General features: G+C 35.9%; 1 protein-coding gene across 1 annotated transcript in view; it reads left to right on the forward strand.

The window, feature by feature from the left end:
* DOK6 (docking protein 6) overlaps positions 1–27737 on the forward strand; it is a 244065-nt gene that overhangs the window by 109138 nt on the left and 107190 nt on the right. Inside the window, exon 3 of the mRNA XM_071553138.1 lies at positions 9177–9291. Coding sequence (XP_071409239.1) covers positions 9177–9291 — 115 coding nt within the window. The remainder of the gene's footprint in view (positions 1–9176; positions 9292–27737) is intronic.

Below are 27737 nucleotides of genomic sequence, written 5' to 3' on the forward strand. Positions count from 1 at the left end.
TACTTTCTTGACCTGACATTTCTGACATATCTAGTTCATTTTTAATATATGCATTCGTTCTATCCCTTTTTCTTTATTATCTGTTTTTCCAGTTAACAGGCAAGATTCTTACTGGTGTTATGAGTGTGGTTTCCATTTACTACTTACAGGAATCAACATTTATTTGGTAGAAATTTCTTAAACACTTCATCCTCTGAAATAGCAGCTGGAGACCTTCTCTGGAGGCATAATGTGGAGGTTGCTATGCCACTCCTTGGCAAAATTCCTGGAGAGTGTTGGTACCATAACAACTCTACATTCCAAGAGTAAATCCTCATGCAGAGATGCAGAAAACTCTTCTGTTCTCTTTGTGAATTGTTTTTACTCTTTTATGATCCATTTTTCACTTCTCTGATCTTGGGATTTCTCTTCTGCCTTATTATGTGCCTCTTGTAATCTTGTGGTTTGACTTGCTATTCTTTCATGAAATAGCTTTTTTCTTTTTTTTTTTTAATTGCTTCTCACTACATTACTACCTCAAGACATGTTTTCCAGTCTCTTGCATCCCCTGGTGCTATGGTTTATTGCCGAAGTCAGGAAACTGTGTTTCATCTTAAATATTTGGAATGCCTAATCCCGTGAGTTTGTCCAAACCCACAAAGGTCCAAATATCCTTACAAGTCTGTTAGCATCCCTTTCTTACACTCAAAAGTTAACGGACCTAGAGAGTTCTCTTGTCCAACTCCTGCTCACAGTGGATCCGCCGCTGAGGTCAAAAGTCTGTGCAGACATGGTTGTTGCCCAGTTAGGTCTCCAGTGATGGAGACCACAGAGCCTCTCAGGGCTGCCTATCCCACAGCTGGGCTGTCTTCCTGGTGAAAACATTGATCTTCACATGCAGTCTCAACATCTCTTGTCTCAATTTATGCCCATTGTCCCACCAGGCACAGCTGTGAAGAGTCTGCCTCCATCTCCTGGAGGCACTGAAGGGACTTCAGTTTGATGCTCCCAAAGCCATCCCTGCTGCAGGCTGGAGCAGCTACTGTCCCTCAGGCCACCCCCACCACAGTGTAGGTAGGTGGTCCAGCTCTGGCTGTTCTGAGAGCCCTGTGCTGAACTCACTTTGTCTTATCAATTTCACTGAAGTCCTGAAACCGGACACAAGTACTGTAGATCTGATCTAATGAGTGCTGAGTAAAGAAGAAAAGTCACTTCCCTTGATGGATGGCCTGTACTTCTGTTAATGGAGCCATTTCCCCACTCCCAAAGGTCTTTATGCTTTTCAGACAGCACACTGCCTTTTTTAAGAGCCAAAATCACATCCAGCCCTGTCTGAAGCTGTAATAAAACTTCTACTCTGTGGCAATTGGATTTAATAATGTCAAAGGAGCTGCTGCTAGCTACAGATAGTATGACTGAAAACTGAGCTGGAGGCAGATGTTTAGTTGCTTTGAGATCTGTCTGTAGTCCTTTCACCCACAGTAAGCCAACATCTCCTTTTCTCCTTTTGCAGACTGACAGCAACATTCGGAGTAATGTTAGCATATTGGTGCCTCCTTTGCCCTTTTCTTGAGATGATAGTTAACATAGCTCTTGTTTCTTATATTGCTCTCTAGTTGCCATGCTGTCTCAGGTTTGAGGTGCTGCTTTAACTGGCAGGGCGTCACTCACTAGAGTGCCTGCTCCTTGCCACTGTGTTGGCTTTTGCTCTCTTCCATTACTGCTTGCATGGTATTACACAACAGATGGTAGCATGTGGGCCATTATTAAGAAATAAGAGGATGAATGGTTACATTTTGTAGCTCTCTCTTCTGCTTCTATTCTTTTTTTTAGTTAGAAATTAAATGACAGGAAGGTAGTGTGCAATGCAAAAGAGAAACCCATTTATGTAAATTCAGATGTTTTCCTCTGCCCAGGCAATTTCCAAGACTGCACAGTGAAAATAACATTCAGTAGATGGAGTCCCAGAATCATTTCCCTCTCAGTTTTGTATGGGAGGCACACATTTGGAAGAATTCAAAGAATATAACCCAGAATGGAGCTCTTAAGATTTTATACACGATTTTTGTGGTTTTCGTCTCTTTTGGACCTCCTTTCTTATTTCCTGTAGAATTATAATTTTTGTAGTGATGGAAATGTAATATGTGATTTGGAAGTAATATTTCTGTAACTGTGTCAGAGTTATCTATTGAACATATAATTTGATCACCAGAGTGAGCCCTAGATGTGTTGTACACATACAGTCCTTATATGTCCAGGTAACATAAAAGTGGATCCTAGATCTTTAGCTGCATATCTAAAACAGGGTTTTAGTACAAACAAACAAATAAATGTCCAGTGTAGTTCAGTGATATAGTATGATAGATTAAAGAGAAAATGTATCAAATTGTTCCTAAAATCCTTCGTCTTTGAGAGAAATAAATGTAGTTCCAAAGAAAGTAGTCAGAAAACAGGCGAGTTACACTGGCTGTTATGAGGCAATACATCCTAGTTAATATAAGCCTTTGTTTATAAATTAAATATATTTTATAATTTAAAATCCTTTCATATCTAAGAATGTAATTAAAATGTCTAAAAGAAAAGAAAAAAATAACATAATTCCCAAAGTCAAGGATAGGTATCTTAATATGCATTGGCAGTGACTGTTTTATAATACAAAATATTTTGCAAGCATTATGAAAATGTGATCTGGTAATTATTTCCTCTTATTTACCTAAGTAACAAATGCTCTTTGAAAAAGAAGACATTAAGTAGAACATGGGTCACAGGAAAATTGTAGGTGTTTTTAGCTTGTAAAAATAGGCTCTTAACATGGATGAGTTGTTATGGTCAGTACTCAGACAGAGAGGGGGGTTTGTTCTGAAATGTTATGACAGGCAAGGGCTAAAGTGTTTTTAAAGAGATCAGAAGTTTGTTGCTATCTGATCTCTACTGGCTAGACATAGGTAATTGTCTACTTCAAAGACTGAGTCTACAGTTCAGAGGTTTTATTTTCTATATATTAATCATGAATTATTTCCCTAATCATCAGCCTATACGCGTGCAGACTTTCTTATATTAATAAGTTTCCTGCATTTGAATTATTTACTGGGAATTCACAGCATGACTTTACTGAGATTAAATCACAGTTGGTTTAGCTAGAGACAAGTGGAGTTAGACTTCTGAAATCTATCAAGAGGTTTTTCATATGTTTTCAAGTCAATTGGCACAGAAATGCACTAAAACTAATATAGACCAATCCTTTAGTGTTTCTTGTAACTCAGTCCCCTGACATCAGACAATGTTTGGGCGCTATGGCACAGAGTAGGGAATTGAAGCAATTTGCTATTAATGTTAAATTTAGGATCTTCATGCAGAAAGGTGACTTCAAGTTCCTGTGAACCTCTCAGGTTACAAATAATTATCATAAGACATCAAACAAGGGAAGTCTTCAAGGAAACAAAGGTTTTTATTTTAAATATTTGTTTTTCAAAGTGAGGGCATAAGTTTTCTACTTCCTCTGATCCTCCTGCCTTTTTAACCCTATAGCATGAGATATAGCAAAGAGAGTAATCAGACATTGGAATGGGCTGCCCAAAGAGGTGGTGGATTCGTCATCCCTTGAGGTTTTTAAACTGAGATTGCATGTGGCACTGAGTGCCATGATCTAGTAAATGGACTGGAGTTGGACCAAGGGTTGGACTTGATGATCTCGGAGGTCTTTCCTAACCCAATCAATTCTATGATCTGTGATTCTATGATTTGTTAATTGTTGGTTCATGTAGAGGAATCCTTAGCTTCTTTTCTTGTTTTTAAGGTTGATGCACTGTTCTATATTTTATTAATTTATTTGGAAAAAATATAGAATCTTTTTATGCAGCCATGATATAAAAAAGCATAGAGCTTCTTTTACTTTTCCATTTTTTCCTTTCTTTCTTTTTTGTTTGTTGTTTATTTGTGGGGGGTTTTTTTCCCCTGATGGTTGATCCACCCAGGTGTGGCTAGGCAGCATTTAAAAGGTGTTGAAGATTATGGATTTTATTGTACCTACATAACATTTATTTAATGGAAGCGAGTAGAAGCTCCGAATGTGGTGCTCTTTTCAGATGACATGTTACACCAACACAAAACAAGATTAAGTTTTGGGCTTATCTGCAGTCCAAGATAAAGGAAAACAATGAGAATGGGAGGAAGTGTACTGCATTACCTCAAGCAATATTTGGATGATTCATGAAGTGGCAAAAAACTTATTATAGGGTTTTTGCTTTCTTGTTCAGTCTTTGATATACATCTGTAAAGAAGTTTTACATTTTGGTGAACAATCTGAGACTCATAAAAAAACAATGGTGTCTAGATCAAGTATATTTATTTTCAGCTGTGCTTTTAAGGAATATTTGAGGTGATCCAAGTTCCTGACTGTGAGAGGAACCAAGTTACAGTAACTTAACATTGATGTGTAGCCCTGATACCCTGATGCAACCCATGCCTAGTTTGATTTTCAGGAGTGAGATCCTGCCTTTACCATTCCCAGAAATTACCCTACTTAGTAGCCCTTCAGGGTTATGTTCTTTCCTCAGCTATTAATGAAAAGTAAAGTACAGGGATGTCTCTGATATAGCAATGTCAAACCTCTAACAAATAAAAAAAACCAGTTAAGATATTAAAAAAAACAACAAAAAACACAAAACAAAAACAACAACAAAACTTGTAAAAAGAGAGTTTGTTAACATGTAAGTTAAGTAACTATTTCACATTTTTTTATCAACTAGTGTTAAATTGTCTTTCTAGAGGAAACGTAAAGTGATTTCGGATACTGGTACAAAAACAGAGAGAAATCAAACAGGAAAAAACCCCAAGGAAATGTGTGTGGGGGCTGTGGAGTGATGGACAGATGAGGCAGGAATTATTGATGAGGAGTAGGAGAACTGAGAAATGGTCGAGGTGCTAAGAGTCCCTAACACGTACCACACTGAACAACATATGGAGAATGGCTCTAAATGGTAGCACCAATGTCTAGTAAAGAAATCTAAGTTAACATGCTAATGTTAGTGAAAAGTTATAAACTACATAATCATAGCTTAATACAAAAGTATGTATTTAGCCTACTGGGTGAAATCGAAGGATAATGGTATGGAAGAAATCAATTTACAAGATTGCTCACTGAGCAGGTAATAATAGAGATTTTATTTATTGTTGAAGTTAATTTTATTCTCGAGAGTTACAAATGGGGAACATAGGAAAACTGATTTTCAAAGTTTTTGTTGGGTTTGGTTGGTTTTAACTTTACCAAAGTTTTAGGCAAAGTATAATCTGACAGTGGGAAAATGCCCATCTGTTTATTGTGGAAAGTCTATGTAAAATTCTTACATGTGTAATGGCACAGTAAATTTTCCCTTTTTTTTTGTTACTGGTACAAATTTAACAATGGCCTAAGTTGTTTCAGAATTCTATTTTGTTGTTTTGAAGAATAACAATATTTGCTATGTATGAGACTGAATTTTATCAACAAATCCATTGTAACATCACAGGGAGGAAATTTTGTTATAATGTTCCTTACTTTAAAAAGTAGTTTTATTTAATGCACTACTCATAAAAAGGGGGACCTTTTTCAACATAATTTTTCAATTTTATTGGTCTTTTAAACCCCTCTTAAAGTCTGCAAAGAGGTGTTTTAAATTATTTCAAAGCAGTTATGATTTCTGTAAGGGGCTTTTGTTGTCTTTTCAGTAGCTTTGATATTTTTCTCCCTTTAAAAGGGTTTATTGATTTTATGTTTTTAAAAATAATAAAATGTAAGTTACAGCTTTAAAAATCCCTGAGATAAAGCAGTCTGTTTTCCAAGACAAAGTTCATTTTCTCCTTCTTACAAAATAATGTATACTCTCAGGTGTTTATTTTTTAATTGCAAGTCTTCAGCAAGTGGAGAAATGAATCATGCTCCACTGGCATTAAACCCAGAATTCAGAATTTGATTAACTTAATTCTCTTTAGCAATGGGAGGATGGACTTTCACAGTCTTGCCTCTATCTTTCTGCTCTGATTGTGGAGGGAAGCATACCGACAATATAAAAGACAAATATGGAAGCAAATATTAATCTCTACTTGATATTATATTATTTGATAATATGGCCTCTTGTTGTTAGCATCAACTTGTGTTCCTGAAATATTAACTGCTGGGGTTTCTTTCTGTCAGCCTGTTGACTTGCCCAGCAGATAAACATAGAACTGCTCCTTCGCCTTGTGAATGGTTTGGTGTACACAAGCTGGCAACATGCTCTTGCTGCAAATGAATATTAACAGTATCCTGGGCTGCTTTAGAAGCAGTGGAGGTAATCCTGACCCTCTACTCTGCACTGGTGTGGCCACATCTGGAGTGTTTGGCCCAGTTCTGGGCTCTTGGCACCAGAGAAACATGGACATACTGGAGAGAGTACAATGAAGGATCAAAAAACTGATGAGGGGACTGGAGGATCTCTCCTATTAGGAAAGGCTGAGAGAGCTGAGACTGTTTACCCTGAATATGAGAAGGGTCATTCATTATATACTCATTAATAAGAATATTCTCTACACTTGAAGCGTTTAGAGAAGACAGAGCCAGGATCTTTTAACTGATACCCAGTGACAGGATCAGAGTCAGTGAACATAAACGGAACTGCAGGAGGTTCACTCTGAACATTAGGAAACTGACCAAGCAGTGATACAGGTTGCCCAGGAGGGTTGCTGAGTCTCTCACCTTGGACATACTCAAAAACCATCTGGACATGGTCCCAGGCAATGAGTTCTAGGTGGTCCTGCATGAGCAGAGGATCCTGACCAGATGACCTACAGAGATTCCTTCTAACCTCAACCATCCTGTGAATCTGTGAAATTTGCTGCTTTCTCAGATATAGTGGAGCTGAGTGCTGAAGCTAATTTTTTTCTCTTTTTCTTTGTTAGCTTGCACAGTAAAATTATTTTTCCTAAAATCTGTATAAATTCCCTATATCCTCAGAATATTATAACTACAATTATTATTTCATTTGGTTCTTGTAAAACAAAGCATTTCAAGTAAAAAGATATGATTTTTTTTTAAAAAATATTACTGGCAGAAATATTTTGCCCACCCATGTTAAACCATTAAAGCATTTGACTAGGAAATAGATATCTCACAGTATCTCATGGTAGTTTCAAATAGGTCACTTTTTGTGGAAGAATGTACACAAGAGGAATATGACTTTTGTGTGAAACTACAAATGGCTCAAACCCCGTTGATTTAAAGAAAGAAAGTAAAAGTTAGGGAGTTTGGAAGAGGCAATTCATATATAACTTTGCCTGTCACGTTGGGATTATAAGAAGTTTTGTGCTGTCTAGGGAGGCAGTATGATTCCAACAGACAACGGAAAATGGATTTGATGGATTTGCAATTGCACAGGTTTGGGATGAACAATCTAGGAGCAGGCATGTGGCTGGGGTCCTGCATCTTGATGCCTCAGCCACAAAGCTCTGTGGATTGTATGAGAACCATGACCAGTCAACACAGGGAATGATTATCCCCCTCAGTTCAACACACATTTAACAATATTTAGAGTACCGCATCCAATTTTGTCCCACCTGTTGCAACAAAGACATTGACAAACTGGACTTATTTTTGTTGAAGGCTGTCAAGACATACCCTTGAGCAGTCTTCAGTTCTGAGCTCAGGTATGTCCTCAGCACATACACATTCCATTTCATGCTTGTGTCAGTTTCTTTTGCAGGCTTCTTGATGCCTCTCACTGCTCATCTACTATCAATATTTTTTGAAATGTCTATGCCCCAACATGTTCCATTTCCTTACGGCACTGTATAAAATTCCTGTTGCCTTAAAAACATTCCTTCCAGCACATGAAAAGGAATCCTATACCTGTGCAGTGGGAGCATAAGACTTTCAAAGCAAAACAAAGAAAACCCCAGCTAAATTCAGTCCATTTTTTTCCCTAGTCATAGGTGGCCAAACTCATGGATGACTTTTTAGAAATTAATTCTGCCGGAAGCAAATGTCCTGCCTGAAAAAAAACCCCACAACTGTAAACAGATAAATTTTATCCAGAGTTCTAAGAAATTGAGAAGAAAATATAATACTAGGTGTTAAGCAGATTAATATAGGCTGTGCCACCAGCTCTCGTTTAGTAACATATTTTTCTTCCATTTGTGTTAATTCTAGTTATCAATTTGCATCAAAAGAAAATGAAAATAGATTGAATTATTATGCTGTAAATTTGCTGCAAGGGTATGTTTTGTTGATAAGCTTTTCAGATAGTTGGAAAAGAAAAGTTAGAGTTCTTTTGAGGATGACAGTTATACTTTAAAGACAGATGAGGATCTATTCTTACAAATGTAGTGATTCTATTTGGCATATTAATTGAGTTACCTCACTCAACTAATAGAACACTGTTCTTCCTACATTAGGTCTTCTATTTGATATTTGATCTGAAGCTGATCCAAATTGTATGAATAAAGATATTGAAAAAGAGATTACAGAAAATCATAAGGCTGATTTAGTGTCATTGTAAACTATGATTCCAAGTAGGACTTTATTAGAGAAATAGAGCATTCACTTTTTAATACATTACATTTTATAGAAATATTTGCAACTTTAGACTTTACCTACTTACTAGTTTTATCAATTATGAAGCTCATAAATATAAATAAGTTTCGGAATGGTATTCCCCAATTTAATTTTCCCACCAATACTTCAAACCACAATGTTGTTCACTCACTCTTCCCCTTCTCCTTCCCCTTCCGCTTCCTGGTCTATTAGGATGGAGTTGAAATTTGGAGGCACAAAAGATGAAAATGACAGATTGACTAAGAATAATTTACTGGAAGCAGCTATGAGATAAGAAAACAAATAGTAACATCAACAATATTAATAACAAAATGTGTAAGACAAAGAAATAATTTTTATGGAAAGCCCATGACAAATATGGACTTACTCTTCCTCACCACACTTTCTCCCTATTGGAAGGAATGCCCTTCTCCTGGGAAACAAGGGTCCTTTACTCCCAGCCCTGGCAGTATAGTATCAAATAAAATCTAGACCTTAGCCAGGACTCCCTCCCAGCTAGTGTAAAAAGTTAACCCTGTCCTGTCCAAAACCAAGACAAAGAGCGAAAACTATTCATAGTAAAAATGGAGCAGTTAATATTTTTATTTGTATTATTTCTACACTGGTATAAAATGCTTCTCTTTATTTTAAGGTAACTGAGCTGCACAATATCAAAAACATAACCAGATTGCCTCGAGAGACAAAGAAGCATGCAGTGGCAATTATCTTTCATGATGAGACATCAAAGACATTTGCGTGTGAGTCAGGTAAGCAATTGGTACTGCATCTCTAGCTTGAAGGAATCAAGTGACATGTCAAAGTCTGGCTCGGATGAATTAACTTACAATGTCAGATAGAAGTCCTTTAAAAGAATTTTTGGTAAACAAAAACTTTGCAGTTTGCAGTCTAGGTGTTTTAGGATTTGAGGGGGGGGGGAAGGGAGGGGGCGTTATTATATGTTGAGAGGTGTTGGGGGTGCCACAGAACTCTTTCTTCCCTTATGTATCTTTGACTGCATGCAGATGGTCTAAAGACTGGAGATTTTTAGTTAAACTTCTAAAACTGAGTGAAACATAAGATGATATTAAGTCAAGATGTTCATCATTCTTTTTTAAAGAAGTTTTACCATAGGCACTTACTCAACTAATAATTATCATGCAGTTGCAAACAAGAGGAAAATACCAGCTGAAGCCTCAGGATATTGTAAAGCAGAGTGTCAGGCAGTCTGTGTTGTGAACAGTTACATAGCATAGTGAATGAGTAGAGAACAAGACTTAGGCTTTATGATACATAAGGGCAGGTAGTTACTTGTGAGACACTGAGCACTGCAGTATTGAAGGGCACTGTTTTCTTGTTTGGAAATACAGTTGTACACATTTGTGTCCTAGGGGATATTTTAACAGAAAAAAATGTTTTTAAAAATAAGGAAATTTTTTAATGACAAAGTTTATAATTTTTAGTGGCATATTTGAAACAGTGCATAAACTTTATATACATAATATTATATATACTGTTAAATATATATAAAATTATATATATGATGAAGGAATTAAAGAGGAAGCCATATGAGGAGTGGCTGAGGTCACTTGACTTGTTCAGACTGAAGAAAAGAAGACCGAGGGAAGACCTCATTGTGGTATTCAAAATCCTCATCAGAGGGAAGTGAAGGGGACAGGTACTGATCTCTTCTCTCTGGCAACCAGTGACAGGACCTGAGGGAACAGCATGAAGCTGTTTCAGGGGAGGTTTAGATTGCATATTAGGAAAAGGTTCTTCATGCAGAGTAGTTGGACACTGGAACAGGCTCCATGGGGAAGTAGTCACAGCATCAAGCCTGACAGAGTTCAGGAAGAGTTTGAAAAATGCTCTCAGAAATGTGGTGTGACCTTTGAGGATGTTCCTGTGCAGGGTTAGGAGGTGGACTCCAATGTTCCTTGTGGGTCCCTTCCAACTCGGAATATTTTATGATTCTATATTAATATTATCATATAAACATTGCATAATGTACAGTCTAAATAATAAATTAAATACAGTGAAACAAAATTTGAGAAATATAGAAGAAGTAAAAAGTGTGTAAGGTCATGAATTATGTGGGTTTTGAATCAAATGTTACAAATGTTGATATGTTCATCCCATCATGAAAGATGGATTGACAGTTTTGTTTGTTAATTAAGTTTAAAAACTCACACAGAAAATCTGTGTCTCTCTAAAATGAATTCAACAGGTCATTAAATAATTATGCACATTAAATTCTTTATTTCCATTGTGTAGAATTATTAATAACTCTATAAGATTAGTAATTTAATGAAAACATTTTGATATATTTCAACAGCACTGAAGTCAGTTCTATGGAATCTTTTCCATTTGCCTACATATGCATTCCCCTTGTTCTCTAATGAAAAGATCATGTTCCTTCCCTGGGATTAGTATTATTCAGGTGTCTTTGAAAAGAGTGACAGTAAATCATAACCAAGATTTTTCGCCAGAGGGGCCAACCTAAGGAAGGTCAGCATGTCTGGCCCACTCATCTCTTCTTCTGCAACAAACATGATACAACTCCTTAACCTTGAACCCAGTTTGTATGTACAAGACATAGGTACCTTAAGGTGCTAGTGGGATTCCAGTATGAGATGCTATCCCTTAAGGCTGTGCTCTGTGCAAAGGTATGTTTTGAATGGACAGAACCTTGGGTGAAGTGATGGACCAGTAGAGAGCTTTTGGATATAGATCAAGTTTCAGGCCAAGTCTGGTGGAATTTTAGAAAGTATCTCTTCTGGACCTTCTGATCAACAGGAGAAGGCAGATGAAGCATTCTTAAGGCAAGTGGAAAAAGCCTCACAGTCCCAGGTGCTGGTATTCCCAAGCAACTTTAACCACAATAGTAACGAATGGAAGACCAGTAAGGCTGAACACAAGCAATCCAAATTTCTGGAAAAGGTTGAGGATGAATTCTTGATATAGATGATCAGCAATATGATGAGGGGACATATTTGTTCAGGGTTGTGCTTGGCAGAATTCTGTGGATCCTTGAAGGGCAAAGAAGCCCAGGAGAGCTAGCTAATCTGCAAGGACAGCATCCTCTGAGCACAGCAACTGTCCTTCCCATTCTTCAGAAGACAAGATTTGCACAAGACCAGTATGCATGAATGTGGAGAGTGAGCTGGGCCTGTTCAGGCTGGAGAAGAAATTACTTCAGAGGATCTTATCGCTCCCTACAACTTTCTGACCTGAGAATGCAGAGAAAATGAGCTATGAAAGTGTCAGATACCTTGCTGTTTCTGAAAGACTACAAGTCTTAGCTCTGGGTATAGAGGAGTTTCAATCAGTTTGCCTTTCTCCCTGCCTCAGTCTATCTAAACAGTATAAATGTCATATCTATCAGATGAGAGAGGTATACTTTTTTGTTTCATTAAAATCTGACTGACTTGAGCTCCCAAACTTTTGTGTTCTGAAATAGTAAGATAGAGTCTAAAACAAAATTCTTTCCCAGGTCATTTCCACAATGAATTCTCTCTTCTTAGAAGGAACTGTTACCATTTTACTGCTGCTGAAATGTGCCAAGTACTTCATTTTCCTTTATGAAACTTATTGAAGTTGAAAGAATATTTAGAGAACTTCTTGTCACTTAAAATGCTTTTTTTCTTTGCATGTTTAGTGGCAGTGGTTCATATGGGAAAATGAATAGACTTTTGGCAGCCTCATGATGTATAGTGGTGTACACACACTGGGGTTTATTTTGGCAAATCAGGCCACTTCTTTGGTTAACACAAGAATAACTTTATTAATACCTCTTCTTTCACATGGCTTCAGTGGGAATAAAACACTTGAGTGGTTTTGACTCAAATCAAAAATCTTCCAGAATCATAACTGCTTGACCTTGAATTTTGTAGGCCCAAAATGTCATGTGAACATTTTTCCATCATGAATTCTCTGAATATACAGAAACAGATACCTGGTTTCCTATCACCTTGACTTCTAGAGGCAAATGGAAGGACAGTAACACTGAACCCATTGCAAAAGGTCTGCTGAGGGTAGAGACAATAATTTCTTGGAAACGAGGAGAAAACATTACTCAAATCTGAGCTGGTTTTATATGGCAACTAAGGAAGGTGAAGTAGGAGTTTTTTCAGTATTGCACTGGGAAATGGTTTAACATAACATATAATTTTGGTTTTGATTGTTTGAGCTAATTTCTTTCCCTCTGTGCAGTGTTAAATTCTGAAAAGCAGCACATTTTTCTGACACGGCCTTCTTAATTGTGGAATTAAGCACAATAAAATACTATTCTGTTTTAAAATAAGTCTCCAATGTTGCAGAACATTTTGGTTCTCCCCAGAAAGCCTGAGAGCTGTGATACCAGCCCACTGGGTGTGCTGGCTTGAGCCTGTGGTTTTTTTCCTCAGCTCTTGCAGCTTTTAGTCGCTCAGCTTGCTTATTGTATTCAAGGCAGCTATTGGCAAGTTTGAGCCCTGGGTGGGCTGTAGGCAAATTAGTCATCTGAGGTGCATCTAATTGTTGGTAATCTTCATTTGTTTTGAAAACATTCTATAGAAAAACAAATAAAAATCCTCTACATGCCTTTGTTGTCATCTGTTTCCATCACTACCACCAGTGCTCCTGACATCTACAACAGCTGTAGAAATAATTTGAGTTCTGAAGCCCTGTTGAAATATTTTGAAGAACAAACCAGTCTCTGATATTACAGTTCCCTGAATAAACGCATTGGTCAACAAGTCTTTACAGAATAATTATTCCTCCTCAAGAAGAAAAGGAAGTTTCTTGCTGTCACTTTATCTATTTGTGACATCTGGTCTAGTGGTCAGAAACTTGTGACTTTGGTGATTAGCAAGCAACATTTTTAAATTCTGTTACCATGAGAACTGTTTAAGTGGAAGTAAATTAATGAGAAGTCATGGCTGATTAACTAACATGAAAAGTAGTCAGTGAACTTTGACTCTAAAGAGTAGGAGTCCTTATTCAGACCATAGGAAATTACTGCTACCTTAGAAAAGAACACGCTACAGGTCTCAATTTCAACCTCCCTGAAATTCATGTAAAAGTATTCCCATTAAGGGAATTTTTACGAATTTACTTTTACCAAGAATCATGGAATTCTGAGTTGCTTTAGAAATAGGAAAGTGCAAAACTTTCCGCTTGCTGACTCATTGAGGCTTGAGGCAGAATTAAGCACTGACAAACATATAAGCATATTAAGGGTAGGGACAGAATGCTGTGAAGAAAATTTAAATAGTTTTGGGGAATTGACCATACTTACACCAGCACGATAAAAGTTTAAAAGACATTACTGTTGTCTTTTAAGTACATAAAGAAAAAAAAAATTGAAAGTTTTTAAGGTTCTTTTATCGTAAGAACAAATACAGAATATATGCCCAGTATCATTCTATGTCACTGTAGCCATTCAATTAGCAGGAATAACACCAACTGAAAATGCAGAGTAAAACTTCTAGGAGTTGAAACAGTAAGGTTTCACACAGCCTCAAAGAAAAAGTTTTTGGCATGAGTTTTGTTTGGTTGGAGTTTTATTGGGATTTTTTTTCAGGTAAATGTACTGTAATTTTTTGCATAGTTACAACCATGCTCAGATGCATGTATCTGTTAAGAAGCTCTTCTTCCTGTAAGCCTGATATCTGTCATGTGACTGTAAGACAAGTGCCTGGGCTGAGACAGGTGACTTGAAACGCCCTTTAAACTCACAAAAGTTGTAGATATGAGCAATGGTGGCTGTGCAGGACCAGCAATAAAATTAAATTGGTGGACATGAGTACTGATTAAGGCTAGAAGTTTATGATGCTATTGTGGAAGTTGGTAGCATGATGAGAGTTGTGCCTGAATAATAGCTATCTTTGAAGGACTAATGTTTCTGTGTTGCACTAGTCAGTGACAGACCATATGGGAGCTTGATTTTTAATTTAGTGATGCCAGCAAAATATTAATATAATTCTTGGTTTTTTATGCTTAGTGGACCTACCAGAATAGGTTTGTGTGAAATCTATTTTGATTTCTAAACGACAGAATGTGATGAAAATTGATGAAATTGGAGCTAAAAGGTGATTTCAGTGATTTGAGTATAGAATGAGTTGTAACATGAGTGGCAAAATCACAGAGAAATCTTAAAGCTGCAACTGTTAAACAAATGCAGACATCCCCCAAGATACTGATGTTTTCTGTCTCCTCAGTGCAATGCCTCACTGTATAAACATAGACGAATTGAAGGGATTTCTTTCTTTCTTTCCAGACATGCATGAACTACGATTGTAGAGTCAATACAATGAAGAAATATGTTAACTATTTTTAAGAGGTTATACATTAGCATTCCCTTAAAATTTTTACTATTCAAGTTCTGGGGAAAATAAAATTACGTTATTGCAAAATGTCTATCAGCTACTCTACCTGAAACTTCTAGTTTAAGGATTTATCCATTCTTGTGGTTGTTTTGGCTTAATACACCATTTTTATTTCTTGTCTTGCTGCTCTAATGGTTACCTTGATAAAACTCTTTTATACATCTATAACATAAACAGTCTTTTTCTTCTGAATTCTTATTCTTTCAGCTTTTTCTGAGTGTAGTCAAACTGTGATAAGTAAGTCTTGTTAAAACTGTCAAAAAATGAAGTTTTACTGTGTTGAAATTGAAAGACTTGGTGTCAAGTGACAACGTATTCAGCAACGTGGGTTTTTTTTAGTTTTGTACATATTTTTCTTTTTAAATCTGTTTTCACCATTTGTTGGTGTTGCTTTCTTTTCTTAAAAAAAAAACAAAAAAAGAATCGCGATGCTACTTCGTGTGGAAAGGCACAAATCCAGTTCATTTTTGTACTGAAAAGCTTTTCGGCTATTGGCAAATTACTGGGGATTATGAGCTGCGCTTTTCTTCCTTGATAGTTTCCACAAGCAAAAACATTATGTGCTGAAAGAATTTGACAGATGTCAGTGGAATATTAGATATAATTTATATTACTATGTCCTTTGACAGCTAAGAAGCCTGGAGTTTTGGATTAAAATTACAGTGAAACATTGAGTCTTTGAGATGAAGCATCAGTGATCATACTTGCTGTTAGTACTAACAATACAAATGGCTACATAAGCTTTAAAAATAACCAGACTCAAGTTTCCATTTTTGCTTTTAGTTTTGTGAGTTTGAAGCTCCAGGATCATGGATGTGGTGGAAGTGAAGAACAGCTTCCCAGTTACTGTTTGGGTAATGAAGAGAATACAACATTCATATTTTGGATGGAGAAAAATAAACCTATATAGATAAGACTACTCCAAAACATTGTATATTTATTTGTTAAGGTGTCAGGGGTTGTTATATGAACATTTATGACCTTCACTTTTTTACTTTTGGGGTTTTTGTTTTTTTTCACATATATACTGAAGAAACCTCTCCTCTCTGTAAAGCATAGGGCTCACTGGAGATCTGATACATGTTCTCACCTCCACACATGCCACGATGTTTGAGATCCAAAAAAGAGTGAAAAGACAGGCGTTTCATGAAGTTAATATGTTGCTCTGGATTCTTACATTCTCTCTTTTTATCATAATATTTGAAACACTATCCACTTTCAGGGCAAAGTTCAATCTGAGTCATGGTAATAAATGCTAAAGTCTAAGATTAATATTTGGAATTTCTATTCTTTTGTTCTTGACAAAAGAGTTTGATTTTCATTAATAATGAGTTTGAGCTTCTATTTTTTTTCACTTTGCCAATAAATATGCATCTCTATTCTGAATTTAATATTTATAAATTAAAAGTATTGAATTTTTCCTCTCATTTCTCATAGTTCGTTGCCTATCAGTCTTCATGTTTCTTCATTATCTGTCTGAACAATGTTGTGAAAATTTTCTGACACACATTGGTGATACGTATTACAAGCAAATGGAACGAATACAGAAAATTTTAATGCGTCTTCAGGACGTAGCCATTGATGTAACAGGTTCTATGCTATTGCTTTCCATCAGTGACTTCTAGGGTATCAATTGACTTCAGACTCTAGTTCTAAAATTAATAAGCATTTTAAAAATTCTTTTGGAAAGTAAAACCTCATATATTTTTTGAGTAGAAAAGCCACATGCTAAATTTGAAAATATGAGACACACAAAATGGTCACCATCCTTTGAGGACTTCTTCCAGGCAATTTCCTGAGCTGGGAATGCTGCCGTGTTCTCCATTTGTAGGGCAAACGTGGGACAACAGGGGAATAAGGTTAAACTCCATCCAAGAAGGAGCACACACAGATGCTGTGACAGAATAAGTAGGAAAGCTGTAACATTTCTAAATGCAGAAATTGGGAAAGGTAAACTTGCTTTGAGACTGAAATATGGGAAACCCTAAATTTAAGCCTTTGAAAGTCAAAACCGTTGGAGGCTGATTCTTTTTTCCTTCCATAAATTTTCATATAGTTATGTATATTGCAGGGGTATTAGGGAGTCAGTTGCCTTTGCAGTGCACATGCTGTAAACTTGTCTGTAGACTTTTTAACAATGTCTAACACTGTGTGTAAAAAGGAGGACCCTGGGAAGTACTGACCTGTCAGCCTAGATGATTTTTAAGGTCCTTTCCAACCCAAGCCACACTGTGATTCTAAGAAGAAAAGTTCAGTATTATACTTTCTTCCTGGACAACTATATTGAAGTGTAGGCACTGTAAGTGCTTTCCTTAACACAGTTTTACTTGGAGAAATTGAAATTTATGTGAAATCTAAACTGTTCCCATAGGAACAAAAGCCAAACCAGATAGCTAAGATAATAATGAATCATCCATTTTTGGCGTATGTAGAACTTCTCCAGAGTAAAAGAATTGGAAAAAAAATTTCCTGCCTGCAGAAACTGAGCAACTTCATAAGACAAATGGAAGAGAGCAAGGAGATTTCAGCTTCATCTGGGAGATGGTGTGAGGTCAGCACCATCTTGAATATTGAATTTGAAGAGACTAGGAGAATATGAATCTCAAATCCTCTGTCCTAGAAGTTCAGCATACAATCACCTTTCCTAGTAAGCACACATTGCAGCTAGGTTAGTGATAGTGTAGTCAAGGTTTTCAGGCATATGGAGTTATGGAATTACTTGCTGATCTGCAACAGAAAGTTTCTTAATTGCTCACTCATTGGTTTGGGTTTTGGTGTTGTGTTTGTTTGTTTGGGTTTTTTAAGCTGTTAAAAATCTGATGAACCTTGTAGTATCTGCAAGCTCTATGTTTCATACTAGAACAAAGTATGTATTAGTGAATCTCTATACAACAAGATTTCTTTCTGATTTCATTTTGAGGTTCTTAGTGGTTGTGATGTGCCATAAATAGCTCCTGTCCTGTGAAACAAAAATATGGAGATACTGTGTTATCCTTTATATAGCTCATGCCATAAATTGATTAATTTAATTTAGAATAATTTTTAATCATAGTATGAGTGTAGAAGGCCAAATCTATTTCTTATCATGTAAACACAGTTTATTGGAAGGTAGGGCAATAAGGCACTGCCTGTTTTAACACACCTTTATGCTCTCTACACCTTGCTTTTGAAAATATTGGCCTGCTCTACACTGCCAAAAAGCATTCACTTGCAATAATAAAAGTATTACTGAAAGCCATTGGAGAATCTTGATAAGTTTTATACATAAAATTTCCTCATCTTTTGAGATGTTATTAACAGTTTGCAGAAAAGGGACTAGAAAGGCAAATTCATTAACCAAATGAAAGATGAATGCGTCAAAATCTGAAGAAAGCCTCAGATGGAAGACTTTTCTCCATATTAAACATCCACTGTACATATATGCATGAATATAGAATCTGCTTTCACTAAAACATCCATGTGTGAGGTTGTAACATGGATTTACAATTCCTATTACTGGTGAGAAGCATGAAATATTAAAAAAGTATGTGCAAAATAAAGAAAAGTTTCTCTTGCTTCTTCTTCATCCACTTACTTCTGATCATACTAGATTCTTGTATTCTTTAGCCATACCTTGACAATCATCACAGAAATTCCACAGTTGTCTTTCCGTACTACTTGAGAATAGATGAACTGTTTTCTGAAGCAGGAGTACATCCATGCCTTCTTACTCCTGAAAAAAACCTCTGCTTATGCAAATCACTGCATTTATTGTAGATGCAGAAACTAACCCATCTCCAGTCTTCTTTTTCAGTACATTCTTACATGAAGCAGTCTCGCTATGAAACAACACATTTTACCTGAAAAAGGGTGACATTTACAAGCAAATTTAATGTTTTCATTTTAAAATTACCTTTTAAACATCTATGTTACTAAACACTCTGATATTTGTAGAACAGATCAGGATGAGTATTTGTCATTGTATGCTAAGCAATTTCTTTTTTTCTTTCCACAATATAAAAGGCTATGGAATTTTCTAAAAGGCTTTGTACCAATGTCATTGTATTTAAGGTTGCTTTTTCCACATGCTGTTCAGATTCTTTGAAATCCGCAAAGGGTTGTAGTTTTCATTGTTAGATGAAGGGGACAGTCAATAAAGAATTATTATTTTAGTTATATCTTTGTGACTAGATACAACCAGTCTTGGCTGCAAGCCACATCTAGTCTGTAAATAGAGCAGCTTTATGTGAGGAAAGCATCATATCTCTGCAAATTTCCCATGCGTCTTACCTGGTTTGCAATAGAGTCAGTATAGAAACGTGATCCCCTGGTCTTACCAGGAAACATGATGATAGACCTGCAAGGAGGCAGGGCACATTCAGTGACAATATTCAGACTGTATATTTAGGTAAAAGAAATCTGCACTACCTCTGGTTCCAACATTCATAACTAGAATACAGAGAACATGTAGTTATGTTGTAGTGGATTGACCTTGGCTGGCTGAGAGGTGCCCACTAAGCTGCTCTCTCACTTCTCCTACTCAGCAGGACAGGGGGAGTAGATACAATGAAAAGTTCATGAATCAAGATAAGGACAGGAAGAATGTTTATGAAGTACCAACACAGACAAAACAGACTTGACTGACTGATTGACTGCCTGCCTTCTTTCTTTCTTTCCTTTTGGGACTAGTAGTACTAAGGCTTTTGGGTCTTTAGCATATCTGTTTACTTTGCATATCATTCACTCAAACTCCTAATCCTTTTAGTCTGCTCTTGTGGAAAGTACTGGTGTGGGATGTTACTAACTCGGTACTAAAATGCTGATACAGAAGTACATAGGCAGTGAAATTCTAGTGTTTTCTTTTTCTCATAATTTTTTCCCTCCTAAAAATTTCTGTAAAAATAATTGAAAATACAATTATGTAATTCATACTTTCTACTTGCTTTTCCTTTGGGATTGGTGTAATACCCCATTTGCTCTCCACAAGTCTGGTAATGCTGTGGTGGAATGCAGATACCAGCCGAGGAAAAAAAGGCTTCTGATCATCTACATGGAATATAGGTCAGATCTCCTGGGATTGTGAATATGTATCACCCTGTAAAATTATATGATTTCTGCAGTTCCTAACCTCTCCTGAGAATAGCATAGATTTAGTGACAGCACAAAAATCATGACATTAATTTATAGATTGAATTTGGAGTATTGACAAATGATATATAGTTGGCTGAGCCTAGGGATGGTTCAATAAATAACATGATAATTTACTGCTGCAAACATGAAACACCCAATCTATTTTTCATTCTCTGTCACTATTCAGCTTGCATTACATTTGGCTACTTAGGTTGTGTAAGGTATATGAGACTGTTTGCAAGTTAACTGTTTAAAGTCTTTTACAACAGTTTTGTCACCAAATGAAAAGAAGCTGAAAGTAGTAATGTGTGTGAAAGCACAAGAAAGCTTTGTGTGCTACTAATGTGTACTTCAGCGTGTATTCAGCATGGCATATTCTACTTCTTGCAGAGTCTAGGCATGGAAATTTTGGGCAAATTTGCACAAAAAGAGCCAAAGCAAGACAAATCAAACTAAAGATAAGTATTTGATATTCACCGTCCATCCATCTTCATAACATTTTGACACACTGATACAAGTCCACAGCCAATATTAATGTTGCTATCAACATTAACACAGCCCAGTGGGCTATTGAATCATCAGAATGGCCCCTGCAGTCAGAGTGTTCAATAAAGCTTATACAGCATTTCTCTGCTGGCTAGTGCTGGCTAAAGCAATTCTTAAAGGCTGAACCATGTGTTGGACTACTACAGCTATGTAGTGATAGGCAAAGGCAAGGTTTTATGTGGCTCTTGACCACATGTTCTTGTGAGATCTTTCTAGAGTTGTACCAGCTTTTATATCTGCAGAGCAAACTTAATGCACTGTACCAGCATATTCAGGTATTTTAATCTCTCTGCCAATATTTCTTGAAAAAACATATTGAACTATGATTTTTATTTAAGAACAAAAATAAATAAATTTTAGGTAGAAATAATTCTAAATTTCAATAATTGAAATTGTTCACTTTTCCTGTATATTTGAAAAGACTACCACAGATGTGGTGGGTATGCAAATGAATCACAAATACACCAGTTAGCAGATGTTTCAGTTCCTAACTAGTGTATTCCCAGACAGCTGAGATTCCCCTGTTTACCATAATTGATGATCCTGTGTTAAAGTTCCAAGCAAGTCAGCATTAAATTTCTCAAAGAGAGGACTTGGCCTTTTCCCTGGTAAGTATATGAAAGTTATTTCCTGAATTAATGTTGCTGTATGAGTAGTTCTGTCAGTTTGGAATGTTCAGCCTTAAATTCACTAGAGATTTTAAATAAGGAAATTCAGACTAAGGCCAAGAAGCAGTTTGTGCTTCAGATGTCCAAAGAGGCTTAATTAAAAAACAAAAAAAACCACCAAAACAAACGAACAAAAAAACCCCAAAAAACAAACAAACAAAAAAAAAAACAAACCAAAAACTTTATCAGTCATAATCATTGCTCTACTTAGTTTTAGAGTAGCATGGGTTTAAAAAGTGCCCAAAGTGTGCTGCTTTTCTTCAAATCACTATGCCATTGATTGCAATTCAATCTTCTCTGTATGAAGATTGCACTGAAGGAGGAACGTACAAGTGTATTTTCTGTAATTGCAGTTCAGGTACATTCATTCAGTGCTTTCATAACCTATACAGATAAATTAACCTGTTTACTCTCAGAAAGCTTTCTCTTTTTTCCAATTTCTTTCCTAAAGTATGGCTGCTTTTAAAGTTTAGGTTTAAGCAATTTCAAGTGCTTCCAATTGCTGCTAAATCTGCCTTGCAAGTTAATCTGAGGTTAAAAGTGAAATGAATCAATGGAAAAAACAATAGAGGGAAGCTGTTGAGTGCAGGTTGCCTTTTAGCTTTTAGTCATTTAGTTAACTCTGTTTCTCAAGTTTACTTGCTTTTCAAACTTACAAAATAGTGTATTAATGTGAAATTAAGGCAAGTAAAATGTTAATGATGACAAATACATTAATTTTTCTCCCTCCTGCTGAACAGTTACAAGTAGCATGGACAGCTTATATAAAAAAAGAGAAAACTTATTTTCTTATTTGAGAACTTTTTTACAGTTTGCATGATTCAGTTTTTATCAGTTTGTAAATGTTCCAGAAAGCAGACTAAGCATCATATTAGGTTTGAATTTTTCAGGTTTTTGGTGAATCAAACTTGCTATGCTGTTCCATAGGTTTTGATGACCAGTGAGTGTGACAGTTCACTACACTATTTCAAGCACGTTTAGGATTGCTTCATATTAGATGGTATTCTCTTTTTCTTAATTGAAAGTGACCAGTTACTCGTTCCAGCTCTTACATGTGTCGTAGAGAAGTCAGAATCAACAATTCTGTTCACAAGAGTAATGCAAATACTTGCAAAGTATATTAATGAATTCATATAGTGTTCTGGCATATGTTACGTTTTTAAAGATTCATATTCAGTAAAATCCGTATGACATGTACTAGCCTTACTTTGAAGTGAAATCTTTGCATTAATTAGAATGATGAGGAACCTTTGTCTCTTTCTAAATAATAGAACTCTAGATTCGTTTACTTTCTGGAAAGCTGTACATTTTAAGAATGTGGAACATTTCTTATTTTTTCCATGTTTGTATCTGTATTGGGACTTAGTTTTGCAATGAATTTTTTGAAAACTGCAGCATTATAAAATTACTAGTGACTCTTATGAGACTATCATTTTATTGGGTATCATTAAGTAGCAATTAGCCTGCATTTTTATGATCATGTAAGACAAGGTTGAAAAACTAAACTCACATTCCTTATTTGTTTTTAAAACTAAGCCTTAAAAATGTTTGCAGTTCAGAAGTTAAAATGCGTATATAGTATTGTTATTTTTTATGGAATCATATTAACTGGTCTATTATGAAGGATCATTTGTTTCTAAACTAGATATATTTAAAAGTAATCCTGAATTCAGGAAAAAATTGTATGCCTATTGGCTAACAGAAAAGTTAGAAAAACTTAGAATCAGTGAAGTGAAAAAGGAAACCAAATCCATCAGCAAGGTGACTATTTAATTTCCAAATGAAAGCAATGGCTCACTAATGTAAGTTTTCTCTGTTTCATAAATGGGATGTACTTTGTGAAGTATCCCCCAAAAACAGCTCTTTGAACTGTTGTTGGAAAACCGTCAACTCCATTTCAGAATACTTGTCCAGTGTCAGTATGAATTGGTCTCCTTAAGAAGTGCATTGGCCAACCCTCTCAGTAGCTTAGCATTTGGTTTCAGTTTCAAGGGGAAAGAAAAACATCCTGGATCTGAAGTTTATATTCCATAAATAAAACATTAAGTCAGTATTACACCTGTTACTGATCATTTTGAGTGGACATAGAAATTGAAATAATCAAATTAGAGCATTTGCTGCAGGCATGTAAGATGAGTATAGTAAATGTAAAACAAAAGAAAATTTGAATGTGCTAATGGATAAGCCTCTAGATAATTAGGCTAACCTGTCTAGGCAAGGTAGGTATGTTCCTATAAACATTAATATCGTAAAAATGACAAAATGTCTTACTGTGTAGCTTCTGCTTTATATTTTAACTTCAACAATATTCCCATGTGTCTTGGTTTGAGATAAGCAACTGCCAACCCCCCCAAGCACAGAGAGAAAAGCCTCCCTCCTAACACCAAGGAAAGGGAGGAAAAGAGAGGGAAAGGAAAAAACCACTTCAAACCGCATTTATACTAAAACTACATATATTTTTACAGAAAGGAAGAGACAATTAGAAGAGAGTACAAATATACACTCACACAAGTCTGCAACAACAAGTTCCCCACCTCAACTTCTTAACGAACACACAAATTCTACTGTCCTAACTACACATTACTTAAGGAAATACTTATTCCCCAGGGAGACAAACCCAAGCAGAAAGGAGAGACCCAGAACAACACATTTTACTTTCCTGAGGTACCCTGTGAGCCAGTGGTGGGCCTGGTCCTCTCCATCCCCCCTGGGACAGCATCGTGCGTCCTCCCAAGAGGAGGGCTGAGAAGCGACTGCCTTAACCACTCCCACACTGGTTCCTCCTTCCCTGGAGATGATGTCATAATGTGGTATGGAATACAAAATTACCGGCTAGAAGAGGTCAGCTGTTAGCTCAGCCCAGCTCAAGTCAGCTGACAGCCTTGGCCTAGTCCAAACTTCAGAGCCCAAATTTAGGCCCACCTAGGTGAACCCATAACACCTTTTTACACAAGTTTGCTTGAATGTGTGAGGAGGTTAGCCTAAACCTTGCTGTAGCTTACAATCACCTTGCTGAAAAAATAAGAAGGGAATTAAATAGGGAGTTTGACATCTGTCTCAGCTCTTCCCTCTAATGATGGAAATTAATTAATGCAGGAAACTCAGAAAGCCAATGTAATCTCAGAATGTTTCTGTTCAGTGACAGTGTGAATCTCTTCCAAGTGTAGTCCAATGTCCTCAACATCTCTGTGATTCAGGATGCAGTAGTGCTCCCAGCATATGTCACTAGATATAGCAACACTTGCCTGTTAGTAAATGTTGTCCTTGCTGCTGGTACTCAGCAGCAGTAAAGTAGAAATCAGCATTATTCTGATATGCATGCAGCTTTCTTATGTTTATGTGACAATAATTCCACAGTGAGCTGAGTATAACCAGTTTTCTTCTCAGATGGCACTTCATACTGAAGAAAACACCTCTTGGAGGTGTTTCTTATTTGTTTATAGAAATATGATTTACATGAAAATGCAGTTTACTGTGGATAAGAACCAATGGAGAAGAAACTCTAAGAATCCTATCTATTAACTAGTCCTTCAAATGCAATGCCCTGCAATGCATTTCTTGATATCTAGAGATATCCTTGGATTCATATTGTCAGTAAGTGTCATTTTAGTTAACATGTAGACACGAATATAATAAAAATTAATAGTGTAAGGAAACAATCTAAGGGAAAAGGCCAAGTCCAAGTGTTTATTTTTAAAAATCTATGATCACAATAGAAGAAAATGTGAGTATGAGAAGGTGGAAGGAAAGTTGTATGTTTCTGCATGTGATTATGTCAAACTAATTTATAGGCAGTTTGTAACTGTATGCATGCTAAATTAAGAAAGTAATGGTAGTCTATGAATTATGAGGTTTTAAATAATTGTATTTTTTAAGGTTGTCGGAGCTATAATTTTAATCTTCTTTGTGAATCAAATAGCTGACAGCATGTGAAAAAATTGTGTGTATGCTGATGAAGATTATTATGAATTTTGAAAAAATAAATATTTTCTTTAATGGAGATATTGAAGAAAAACTATGAATTTATAACTCTACATAGTGTATGTGTAAAAATCTTCCTTCAGATTTGTTTTTTTTTTCCCTTACAAGCATTATATATATATTTTTCTTTACAAACTTCAGACTTCAAATGGGATCAAATCAAGGAAGCAAATGAAGATGTCATTTTTTGATATAGACAGAAAAGATTTCTTTCTTTTTAGCTCAGTAAAGCAATACTTCTCCAAAATTTCACTGTCATTTGTATAACAAGGTTTTTTTCATTCATTTTTCAATTCATTATATTGCACTACTAGTTTTAGGCATGGAAACTGATTCATTAATTTTATAAGTTATCAAGAGTCTGTTCAAAGGCACTTTTAAGGGTTTATTGCAAAAAATTAAAGAATAATAATTGGTTTTCTGTCCTTAACCAATTTGGGGGGCAGGGAGGGAACAGCGAAAATTATGCATATATTTGCTTTTTGTTATTTAGTTCCTATTACATTCTCATTGTAACACTGTGATCCAGGAAAAAAAAAACAAAAACAAAACAAAAAAACCCCAAACTGATGCCATATTCTTTTGTATATGACTAATTGATAAACCCCTGTTGACCTTCACATATCACAAAATCAAGAGGGGGTGTTTTTGCATTTTTTAGGGCAGTGGAACTTAGAAGCACTCAAAGCAGAAGGTCGAGCAACATCCACGTCAGCCATTTTCTCATTTAAAATCATTAATACAGGAAATAGGAACAGCATATGGCAGCATAGATATTGTACTTTTGTCCATTATTTGAGTGTGCTGATGATGCTAAATAACTCCTTTTTAAATGACAGTGATTAATTTTCTCATCCCTACTGTTAAAGATCATTTTTCTGTAGAATTCGTTTCTAGATTCCTCTCTCCATTATAAGGTATAAGCCATGGATTTGAATTTAGCTGAAGTCATGAGGGACTGGGATCTTTTACCTGGAGTCTTAGTAAGGAACAGAGAAGAAGACGAGTCTTTAGTGGTGTATGGCTCCAGCTCTTTTGTAAAGGAAAGAACATGCATCCCCTGTCCTCTGGTTCTGTGTGTGCTCATAAATCAGTGCACCAGAAAGCTGTTAGTGGGCAACTGATCAGAGCTGCATCTTCAGATAATGCTTCTCAGTGTAATCTGCCTCTCTGATTTACAAACCTAAATCCTAATCTTTTGCCACAGTTCATGTTTTATATCATTAAAATATTAGATTTAAACAGTTCATGATGAGTTGTTTACCCTTAAATAAAGATCAAAGATTTGAAATAAAACAATCTTTCATTGGTGAGCCTCCAGCTAATATGCCTTAAGCCATCATTCAGCAGAGTTCTTGAAGTTTTGAATGATTTAATCTTGGTATGTTCTGGGAGATTGCATTCATCAAGACTTATTTTCTTGGAGGAGAATGACACTTAATTGAAGATGTATCTTTTTGCTGTTTTCCTGGTCCAGCAAAGAAGATCATTTACTCTTCTGAATCTTAGAAGTCTACTGAATTAAAAAAAAAAAAAAAGAAAAAGACAAAAAGTCCTGTTAACTTAATGAAGTATGGATTCTCAGTGTCAGCTACAAGCAGCTGTCTCTTCTCAAGTAGTTATATATGTCTCTTACTTATGATCATGTTGTAAAGATATCACTGGTGTATATTAAACCCTAGAAATCTAAAATTGCATATTTTAGATACAATTTTATTTTAGGAACTGTTATTTACAGGATGTTTTGCCTGATTGGAAAACATCTTTATTTATAGACATTCAAAGAATGTCTAGTTTCATAAAACATTTCTGATTTAAATAATATTTACATATATTGAATGTAGGAATCCACTTGATACTGGGAATAAAAGATACGAGTGTAAAATGAGAGTAAGAAATGGGAAAAAATTATAATGAAGAAATAATCCCCTTTGAGTTTAAATTCTGTAGATGGGAAATTTGAGAAAGACTTTTCTGATTATATTTCCTGAGGTACTAACTCTCGACTATGAACTTTTAAGATTTTTTTTGCAGTAGTACCACACTGAAATCCACCAAGAATAAAGCAGAAGGCACAGAGTCATTTGTAGCTAATACTTTGTTCTTCTTGAAAGTAAAATTTTATGCAACTGAATATCGAGGGGAACACATGATGCTTTATGATCTTACAGGTGATTTCAGTTAGAAGTTCTCTCTAATTGCTTTGAATGAGTTTCTTTACACTTCTAGTGCCATAAATTCTGTCTTGTTAACTCTCATATTATCAAGGACTCACATCTTTAAACACTAGTTTTATAGTTTGGGGTAAAATTTTGGACAATGGAAACACCGAAAGAAAGAATTTATTCTTTCAGGAGATTTGTTATTTTGAAAATAGTTTATAGGGCCATGCATTAATAAGTCTATTTACAGCTTGAAGTCTTGCTTAAGTTAGGCATGTTCAGCCAAAGAAAGGAAGAAAGGGAGATTGCAAAGACATCCTTGTCTGGTAGTCATTGTCTGCTCCTACTGACTTAATGCAGAAGATATTCTGGTGGCTGGAGT

The sequence above is a fragment of the Pithys albifrons genome, chromosome 4, assembly GCF_047495875.1.
Source record: "Pithys albifrons albifrons isolate INPA30051 chromosome 4, PitAlb_v1, whole genome shotgun sequence".
In the NCBI taxonomy this organism is placed as follows: domain Eukaryota; kingdom Metazoa; phylum Chordata; class Aves; order Passeriformes; family Thamnophilidae; genus Pithys; species Pithys albifrons.